Here is a 10,744-nt window from a genome sequence, read left to right as displayed (position 1 = left end):
CCACTGGATCTGGCCAGAGAACAGTCCATGGTGTCGTCCAAGCCAAGGTGTTCTGGCACCGTTGTGGGTGCGGAAGACAGAGCGCGGTGAGTGAGGAGGTAACGGAAAGGGAGCAAGTCTGAACAACTCAAGAAGCTGATGCTGTGACTGAAAAAGATTTTTTTTTTTAAGATTGTATTTATTTAGTTGAGAGAGCTGGCGAGTGAGCAGAGGGGGAGAGAATCTCAGCAGACTCTGCGCTGACTGGGGAGTCCGAAGCGGGGCTCAACCCCACGACCCACGAGATCATGACCCGAGCCAAAACCAAGAGTCTGATGCTTAACCGACTGAGCCACCCAGGCATCTCCCCGAAAAAGAATTTCTTTTTTTTTTACTAAACAGTTTATTTTAAAAAAAAAAAAAACCCGGGGTGCGTGGGTGGCTCAGAGGATTAGGCCTCTGCCTTTGGCTCAGGTCACTATCTCAGGGTCCTGGGATCGAGCCCCTCATTGGGTTCTCTGCTCTGCAGGGAGCCTGCTCCCCCTCCCCATCTCTGCCTGCCTCTCTGCCTACCTGTGATCTCTCTCTGTCAAATAAATAAACAAAATCTTTAAAAAAAAATCCTAAGCAGAAAACAACTTCTGTGAGCCATGATTTTGAAAGTTCTAGAAATCAGTCTATATAAAAGACTCCCTGTGATAATATCAGAAAGCTATGAAAGATGTAAGACGATGACAGTAGGCAGCTGGGAGAAAATTAAGCCCTGCCAGTAAGAGTTTAGCAGACATTAAGAAGACCCTGATCTAGACATGGAACGTTAGCCTAGAGATTGAATGAGGGAAACTCTGGGTGATGGGTGGCTGACAATTTTCAGAAGAAGAGATACAGAATTTGAAAAGAATCCAATAAGAATACATAGTCCTATGATATAGCACCTGGCCTTACTTGTTATAAACTCGTTTCTTTGTTTGAGCTAAAGCCAGCACGCGTGACTTACAACAGCAGTTAACTTGCTGTAGACATTCCTGTCATAAACTGTTTCACGACATCAGATTTTCCTCAGAATGTCATGGAAATTTTTCTGAGAACATGAGGTATGACATCAGGAGAGGACTTTCAACATGCGCATTCATTCATTCACTCCATTATTTACTGACTTATTTTTAGGAGAAGAGAAACTTGAGTCTGTACAGGCCTGAGGGGAAAAATTAGAAGGAAGGACAGAGCTGTGAGACAATAAAAGAGACAGGCACCAGAGGGGATGGATCTGCTGGTCAGAGGGGCTCCTCATCTCTGGGCTTGGAGGAGAGAGAAGACAGCGTAGATGTGGGTGGGAGGGACTGACGCGCTTCTTCCCTCGTTTCCTTTGCTCTCTTCGTAAGTTAATGGGGTCCAGTCTACCTTCCAGAGTGAGGATGATGTTGAATGGGGGCAGATGTTCACAACTTTACTGAGGGGAACAAGAGGGGGTGCTGACCAAGGACTTGCAAAGGACTGTGGAGGGCTGTTTAGGACCCAGAAGAGACCTGAGCCCATGAACCCATCTCCATGGTTGTGGGATTTTTCTCTGCTGCCTGGTAGGGCTAGATAAAACAGGCTGTGGAGCTGAACCATGGCGTGGCTTTGCCATTTTGGCAAAGCAGAATTAAGAAAGGTACAAAGGCAGGTGCTTGGGTGCCTCTGTGGGTTAAGCGTCTGCCTTTGGCTCAGGTCATGATCCCAGGGTCCTGGGATGGAGTCCCGCATCGGGCTCTCTGCTCAGCGGGGACCCTGCTTCTCTCTCTGCCTACTGCTCCCCCTGCTTGGGCACTCGCGCTCTCTCTCCCTCTCTCTCTGACAAATAAAACCCTAATAGAAAAAAAAAAAAGGCTACAAAGGACTTCTAGCCGTTGGCAAGAGAGTGGTTCAGGTGGGATCCAACCTGATGTGGGAAGGAAGCCAGGGGCTCCGTGGTAGACTGGGGAACTGGAGGTCGCCCATGAGCCTGAAGCACAATTCTGCTAGGCAGAGTGGCCAGGAACAACTGGAGAGGAAGAAAATTGTGGTCAGAGATCAGAGATCAGGAGACGGCAGCCAAGAACGGCCATCCACAGTATTGAAAGGCGTCCCCACCCAGGCCCACTGCCACTGCAGGGGGGACTCTATAATTTCCAGTTTGTCTGGGAGGAACAGTTATCCCAGCAACTTGTCCATGTCAGCATTTGTCCCAGTGTTTTCATTTCCCCAGCAGGTGTAAGTAGAAATCACTGAATCGCCCTAAGCCAGGATGCGTCTGGGGGGCCACCACTTTTTAATTCCAGCTTCTGCCTTGGTCTTGTCTGCTAGCTTGCGTGGTGCGTACCGAGACAAGCACATTCTTCCTTTACCACAGAGTTAAACCAATGATAACCCTTCTCCCTACTTCTAATCTTTTCCAAATACGATGCAACCCTCTCAAGGACGGCGAGCTAGGTGTTTACAGATAACAGAGCCAGCGCACTCAGGCATTAGCCATTGGAGACAACCGACTCATTCTCATCCCGGGCGGGGATGAGAGGGAAGATTCAAGATTGTGCCCCTTGCTGGACGCACAGGCGTCCCGGCAGGACGTGCCATCCAGCTGCACCCATGCCAGAGCCCCCGAGATCGCAGGAAGCTGCCCGGCCACGAGTGGGTAGCCCAGTGGGTGTAGTAAATTACCTCTTTCCACAGACATAAAATATCTTTAGGAAAAGGAGGCTGAGGTGTCCTGCCGTAGAACACAGTAAGGAACCTCAATGCTCTCAGTACCATGGTTATGTCATTCATTATATGGCGCAAATCTACGACCCATGCCTTTTTAAGAATTTGCAATCCCCCCTTTCGACATGGGAGTTCAAACACTAACAGTGCGAAATTTGTGAAAAAGTAAATACCGTATTTGCTGCCTAGGAAAATTGATCATGACTGTGTGTGTCCCGTTCACGAGGAAAAGTGAAGTGATAGCTTTAAAGAAGTAGCCATCTAGATCATTAGAGGCTTCCAATAGGAAACCAGTTGTATTAGGGTTCCCCCAGAGAAAGGGAACTAATGGATGTGTGTATGGGGGGGGGAAGAGGGGGAGAAGAGAGAAGGGGGAGCACGAAAGAGAGCAAGAGAGGTTTATTTTAAGGAATTGGCTCACGATTGCGGAGGCTTGACGAGTCCAAAATCTGATGGGAGAGACCGGCAGGCTGGATACTCAGGGACGAGCTGCGGTTCCAGTCCAAAGGCAGTTGGGGGCCCAAATTCCTTCTCGCTCAGGGGAGGTCAGCCTTTGCTCTTTCCAGGCCTTCACAGGATTGGATGAGGCCCACCCACATTGGGGAAAGGTAATCTGCTTTAGTCAAAGTCCACTGATTTAAATGTTAATCCCATCCAAAAAACACTTTCGCAGAAACATCCAGAATGTTTGTCCAAATTACTTGGGCGCTGTGGCCCAGCCAAAGGGACACATAAATGAACCATCCCATTAGTTAATTCCAATACTAGTTCAGTGTTCATCCAGTTCCCGGAGTCAAAGCAAAGTTTATGGAAATTTATTCTGATGAAGGTGGAAATAATCCAAGATTATTGGGAAAGCTCCTCTAAATTCAATTTAAAAATCCAACATTTAGGATATGTACTTTTGTGGTGATTTTTTTTTTTTTATAGAAATACAGCTTACTTACTAAGCGAAGAAACGTGTGGAGCCGAAATATACCCGAAATTGGTTGTGGAACGTAAATAATTCCTCATTCTGTCCAAACAAGTAGACTACAAAATTGTTTTTGGAAAGGCAGGAGTAAAGAAGGGGAATGTTGGGTTACACCCAAGCTTTCCTTATCTCTTCCTGCATGCAAATATTCTAGTAAAACTGGCATACCTAGCATATTTGACACCCAAAGTAGATAATTTTTTTAATCAAAGATTTTATTTATTCATTTGACAGAAAGAGAGTGAGTACAAACAGGGGAAGCAGCAAAGGGAAAGGGAGAAGCAGGCTCCCCTCGAACCCAGCAGGGAGCCCAATGCGGATACGATCCCAGGACTTTGAGATCATGACCTGAGCTGAAGGCAGATGCTTAACTGACTCAGCCACCCAGGTGCCCCAAATTAAATAATTATTATTATTTTTATTTACTTTTTTAAAAGATTTTATTTATTTATTTGACAGAGATCACAAGTAGGCAGAGAGGCAGGCAGAGAGAGAGAGGAGGAAGCAGGCTCCCCGCTGAGCAGAGAGCCTGATGTGGGACTTGATCCCAAGACCCTGAGATCATGACCTGAGCTGAAGGCAGAGCCTTACTCCCTGAACCACCCAAGTGCCCGATAATTTTTATGTAAAAAAAAAATGACAAAATTGGGGCACCTGGGTGGCTCAATCAGTTAAGCATCTGAATCTTGGTTCTGGCTCAGGTCATGATTTCAGGGTTGAGAGTGAGGCCCTGAGTTAGGCTCTGTGCTGGGTGCAGAGCCTGCTTGAGATTCTCTCTCCCTACCCCTCTGCCCCCCAACCCTGCTGGGGTGAGCCTACATGCTTTCTCTCTCTCTCAAAAAAAAAAAAATAACAATTATCTCTCTACATGAAAATTTTATTTTCTGTGATAATGAGTAATAATTATTTTCTTGATTTCTTTTTTGGGTTTAAGACAATTGTAATTTTAATTTTCCAATATTTTTTAAGTAGGCTTCACACCCAATGTGGGGCTTGAACTCATGTCTCTGAGATCCAAGAGTCACATGTTTCACTGATTGAGCCAGCCAGATGCCCCAACTGTTATAATTTTAAAATAACACACTTTGATTTTAAATATATTGTCCAAATTCAGGAAAATATTTCATATGTGAGCCAGATTTCCACTTCCCAAACAAAAGTATTGCATCTCGCAACTTGAACTATCTGCTGTTTTAAATTTTAAACACAAACAAAAGCTCCAAGTTGTCATAGAATGACAGGACGGAAATAATAGTACTGTCCGTCCTGACAATCACCAGGCTATCACTGTTTATTTCAAACCTCCGTGAGAATACAAGAGTATATGTGCTACCACAGGGCTGGGAGAAAGATATTGCAAGCCACAAACAAGCCAGAAGAGCTCTGGAAGTGTTGGATATCTTATTTAGAAACAAATGGCGGCGGGGGTGGGCGGGGAGCGGCACCTGGCTGGCTCAGTTGGCCTGACTCCTTGATCTTGGCTCAGGTCTCGATTGCTGGGGATGGGCTTATCAGACGAAAGAAAGAAAGAGAGAGAAAGAGAGAAAAAGAAAGAAAGGAAAAGAAAAGAAAAGGGAGAGAGAGGGGGAGAGAGGAAGGAAGGAAGGAAGGAAGGAAGGAAGGAAGAAGGAAGTGAGGGAGGGAGAAAGGAAGGGAGAAAGAAAGGCACTCAGTCCACCTGTGCAGGGGGTCCAATGTATAAACTGGAAGTGCTATGAATTAATTCCTGGTGGAACACAGAGTTTGTTAAAAGGATAAGTAATAAAAATGTGCTGGTAATGAATCTCAAAGTCTATATCCAAGAGAAATGCATTCATGTGTTTATGTACAAAATATGTATAAAATGTTCATAGCAGCACTATTTGCAGTAAATGAAACCTGCAAACTGCCAAAATGTCCATCATTAGGAGAATGGAGAAGAGGTTTCAGATGCTAGAAGGATAAATAGAGTGAAGACTTGCTTAAGGCAAAAATATGGAACACACAGCATTGGTATTAACATTTTTTGAAGCAAGGACTATACTAGGCGCTCTGGCATTATTTTGTTTAAACTTCGCCATGCTCTGTGATGGAGATATTATCTTCATTTGACATATAAGGAAACTGAGGCACACGGAGGTCAAGGATCCTGCTCAAGGTCTAACACTAGTTAGTGGTGAACTCAGGATTTCTACTCAGATCTTTCTCAGTCCAAAGCCTACATGTACCTTTTCCATTACAGTCTGTTAATCGTTCCATGATAGGTGGGGGGGGGGGCAGAGAAACTTGGACACTGTGGTGTTCACATACTCCTATGTCTACAATTATAACTGCTACTATTTCTTGAGCACCTACTAGGAGGCAAGTAGTATGCTGAGTGTTCTACAAAAATGGTTTTTACAATTCTCATAACAACCCTTCACAGCAGGAATTCTTATTTTTTTTTGATGAAGGCTCAGAGGAGTTCAGTGACTTACCCAGTGTCACAAATCTCTTACCATCACATATCCCTCAGTGGCCCTAATAGAAGACACCTACTATGTGCTGGGCACTGTGGTGGGGGTAGGAGCAGTAGGAACGTCAGGAATGGCACAACCGATTATTTGCTTACCTGACCTATGTGAGACTAGGGGAAGATCCCCCGCCCAGTTCCATACAGGGATTTTTGGAGGCAAAAATAAAGATCGGTAACAGCCACATTTCCCATTTGCTGATTATGCGATGTCTCAGGTACTGTGCGATCTATATACATATGCACACACAGATACCATGTCTAATCCTCACAACGATCCTGTTAATATCCTCACTTAACAGAGATGAAAACAGGCTCATCGAGTCTGATTCACACAAGGCCACACAGCAGTTGGGTGTTCTCCAGCGGATCTGGACCCTGACCTGCTGACTCTACAGCTCTAGGTCTGAACTCGCACACCCAGTTAAAGTTTTTTTTTCAAAAGGTTTTTTATTTCTTTATTTAACAGAGAGAGAGATCACAAGTAGGCAGAGAGGCAGGCAGAGAGAGAGGGGGAAGCAGGCTCCCTGCTGAGCAGAGAGCCCGATGTGGGGCTCCACCCCAGGACCCTGAGATCGTGACCTGAGCTGAAGGCAGAGGCTTAACCCACTGAGCCACCCAGGCGCCCACAGTTAAAGTTTTTTGGTAGAACTGGGCCACCAGTCTGGAAAACGGAATCCGCAATGTGGTCCAAGGTCTTGGGAAGGGGACGCCGGGCGAGAGAAGCACGCGGTGACTGCAAGCGGAAGAGCCGGAGCCCAGTTTAGGGCCAAGGAAGAAGCGAGGCGGCGGCAGGTTTGGGAATTCGGGAGCCCTCCGGCTGGGGGACGCGGGGAAAGCGTGACAGAGGCTGCACCCGAGGAGTCTCCGCTTTTTCCGGAGGAAAGTCCCCCCTTCGGGAGCGTGGACACGGCGGGCGGCCGCCGAGGCTCTGGGGCAGTCTGGGGGGCGGAGTCGAGGCGGGGCGGGGCGGGGCGTGCTTTGCCTCTGCTCCAGCGGCGGCCTAGAGCGCTGCGACGAGCGCATCGCTCAGCTCTCCCGCGTGTCGCCACCTTCAGCGGAACCTCCGCCTCCTCTGCTGCGCCGCCGGCTTCCTCCTCTTCAGGCTGCCGTCGACTCGCACGCCCGCCGGCTCCGTAATGGCGACCCGCAGCCCCAGCGTCGTGGTGAGCAGCCTACCCCGCCGAGCAGTGGCCGTGGCGGCGGCGGCTGCGGCGGCGGGCGGCCCCTGAGGCGCGCGGCCCGCAGTGCGGCCGCCCGGGTGGCCGGGGGAAGCCCGGAGGGGCGGGGGGGCGGCCGCCGCGTCCCGGCTGGGGCTTTACGTCACGCGGGGCGGCGTGTGGGACGGAGGGCGAGGTGCGGGGTGGGTGCCTCCGGACGGCCCTGGCAAGGAGGGCCGCGTGTGGGAGGAGAGGGTGGAAATGGCGTTTTGGTTCACTCGTGCCGCTGGGGAGCGTGCTGCGGGGAGGGGCCGCGCGGGCCAGCTCGGGAATGATCTGGCGCGCCGCGGGTTTGGGCCGTTTACTGGTGGGGAGTTCAGTGGGGGGGGGGGCTTTCTCCCGGGAGGCCCTTCTCTAAACTGGGGGTGTGCTGCCCAGGTCCTCAGGGTGCTGGTGTAGAGGGCCCAGGCACGGGAACGACCACATGGGAGGGCGCGCGCGGACTGGCATTTGTACCTAGTTCCGCAAATACCATAATGACTGTGCGAATGCGCATTGCCTGATTGAATCCTCGCGGCAGCCTTGGTAGCGGTAACCATGCCTGCCTTTTTACACACGAGGAAAATCGACGATATTAGGTAATTTTCCCACGGCCCAGAGGTAACCAGGCCTAGAATTGGGATGTGCCTCATCCTGGATCCTATGCTCTTCGATCCTGCAGGGTCAAAATATGCGAGTCCGCTCCTTACCTTCAAGGACATTCCTACCATCATCAGCCTCTCGTATCCTGTCTCCAACCTCATTGGTTCTTTTTGTTTCTCGAACAAGCTAAGCTGCATTCCCCTCCCACCTTTCGGATCATTCTTGCTAAAATGGCCAACGCCTCTCCCAGACAGTTACACGCCTTAGTCTGCATTTTCGTCGTCATCATCATCATCGTTGTTATACTCACAGTCACCCGATTACCTGTTGATTGTCTTTCCCACTAAACCATAAACTTTATAAAAGGTCAGGGATCACCACCATAACCCCAGCACATAGGACAGTGCTTGGCATATAAGGAATTACCAATAATGGTTTGCTGAATTAAAAAATAATTAGCCACTTGAGCCCTAAAAAGGGAAGGATTCTGTTGATATTTGGCACTGTGGCTTAATTAAGGTAAAGACCAATGTTCTTAATGGAATCTGGCCTGGAATCCTGCTTTTTTGGGTTGTTTCCAAGCTGTGTGGCTTTGGGTAACTGACTTCACTTTTCTGGGCTTAAGTGTTCTTAATGAATTACTTAGGTGCTGTTGAAAAGATTGTAAAACTGTCTACAGTCTTAACTGAGGAAACAACCTTTCTATGGTCCTTGACTGGGAATAGTAATATAATATAATAGCTATCATTGTGTTTACCTATATAGTCCTACTTAGTCCTCAAAACAGCCCTGTAACAGCATGATTATTTTTTAAAAGATTTATTTTTTTGAGAGAGAGTGGGGACCGAGAGAGAGAGAGAAAGAGAGAGAGAATCCTCAAGCAGGACTCCCTGCTGGGCACGGAGCCTGATGTGGACCTCCATCCCAGGACCCCAGTATCAGTTAGCACGATGATTACCATTTTACAGATGAGGAATCTTTGAAGCCTCTGAGAGGTTAAGTAATTTAACCATAGCCACATGACACAGTTACTAAGAGGAACTCAAACTCAAACCTTGGTCTCTTCTCCAGAGCCCAGGCACTTAAAATGGGACACTAATAGTAGGTCCTCAAAAAATGGTGGGGGCTGTTGTTTTTATTCAGTTGCTGAGGAAGTTAGACACTTTTAGCTGTGATACCCCGCCCCAGCACATAGTGAGTTATTATTGCTATAACTGGCTCTTAGTTTTGTTTGAACATTAAGATCTTCATTGTGTTGCAATGTTTGCCAATTCCCGTTCCTTTTTTTTATTTCCTTCCCAGAAATGGTCTGGATGTTAGTAGTAACAAACACACAGTGGTTACTGTGTGCTGGTTTCTTTGCTAAAAAAAAGACAGAAGGACCAACCAGATCAGCAGAAAAGAGGGGTCTTCGAGTTTTCCTTTCGTTTTCTTGTAATTCATCAGGTAGTCCCTGGGCCATGTCTTGTGGGGAGAGGCTGAAGATGCACTAGTGTAGCTTTCTTTCTTGTATAATTTTATCCTGTGTGGATTCAGTAAGATTCACTTGCTCTAAGAGTGTTAACCACCTTTGTTTAATATCCACAGTGAGACCGCATTGTTCCTTTGCCGCCAAATTACTAACATTTAGAATAGCTTGCTACTAATAAGAATTCATACACACTTCTGATTGCTATGTAACTACTCTCTACTCTCCACAGTGGCGTCTGGTAATTGACAGGTATATATATTTTTTTGTCCAGAATGAACATGGCTATTACTCCACGGTGCACACTAATAAAAGGAAAGATCATAGTGTAGGATAAATTCATGTACTTGAACATAGAGCAGTTATGGACCAACTTACCTAGAAGCAGCTAATAATTTACCCCTGGGTTGAATAGTAAGAAAGCTGATTTTAGGGGCATTTGGGTAGCTCAGTCCGATGAGCATCCGGCTCTTGATTTCCACTCAGGTCGTGATCTCAGGGTCCTGGAATTGAGCCCTACATTGGGCTTTCCACTCAGTGGGGAGTCTGGGGATTCTCCCTCTTTGCCCTCTCCTGAAATAAATTTTAAAAATCTTAAAAAGAATGCTGATTTTAATTCTTTTTAAAAAGATTTTTATTTTTATTTATTTGACAGAGAGAGATCACAAGTAGGCAGAGCAGCAGGCAGAGAGAGACGGGGAAGCAGGCTCCCCGCTGAGCAGAGAGCCCGATGCGGGGCTCGATCCCAGGACCCTGAGATCATGACCTGAGCCGAAGGCAGAAGCTTTAACCCACTGAGCCACCCAGGCGCCCCTGATTTTAATTCTTACAATCCTTCAATTCTTAGAAACCTTTTAACTCTTTAACCCCTGGAAGGGAAGGCAAACAATTTATATATGTAGTTTATTTGTAAGACTGATATAAAATTGGAAGATGAACATACTGCTAGCTTAAATTATTTTCACATTAAGAATTAAGTGCATCAGTGATCCATAATTTCATTTTCATCCCAAGGGGATGCCATATTCTCTGCTTCGGTGTTTTTTTGTTTGTTTGTTTGTTTTTGGTTTTGGTTTTATTATTTTTAATAACATATAATGTATTATTGTCCCCAGGGGTACAGGTCTGTGAGTCATCAGACTTACCCATTTAATAGCACTTAACATAGCACGTACCCTCCCCGGTGGTGTTTTTTAAGAATTTTAATACTTTTGGGGTGCCTGGGTAGCTCAGTGGGTTAAGCGTCTGCCTTCGGCTCAGGTCATGATCTCAGGGTCCTGGGATCGAGCTTCTCATCAGGCTCTCTGCTC

At 47.1% G+C, this 10,744-nt stretch overlaps 1 protein-coding gene across 2 annotated transcripts in view; it reads left to right on the top strand.

Moving 5' to 3' along the window:
• The first annotated feature begins 7,159 nt into the window (after positions 1 to 7,159).
• Positions 7,160 to 10,744, top strand: part of LOC111162128 (hypoxanthine phosphoribosyltransferase 1) — a 40,353-nt gene continuing 36,768 nt past the window's right edge. The window contains exon 1 of one of the 2 annotated variants that reach the window (XM_022526309.1): positions 7,160 to 7,330. In XM_022526309.1, the coding sequence (XP_022382017.1) occupies positions 7,304 to 7,330 (27 nt within the window). In that variant the 5' untranslated portion in view covers positions 7,160 to 7,303. The remainder of the gene's footprint in view (positions 7,331 to 10,744) is intronic. The other variant, XM_022526310.1, reaches the window with a different exon arrangement.

The sequence above is a fragment of the Enhydra lutris genome, unplaced genomic scaffold (genome assembly GCF_002288905.1).
Source record: "Enhydra lutris kenyoni isolate GAN:26980312 unplaced genomic scaffold, ASM228890v2 scaffoldscaffold89, whole genome shotgun sequence".
In the NCBI taxonomy this organism is placed as follows: Eukaryota; Metazoa; Chordata; class Mammalia; order Carnivora; family Mustelidae; genus Enhydra; species Enhydra lutris.
The sequence above is the reverse complement of the archived record's forward strand: the minus strand, read 5'-3'. Positions and strand labels throughout refer to the sequence as shown.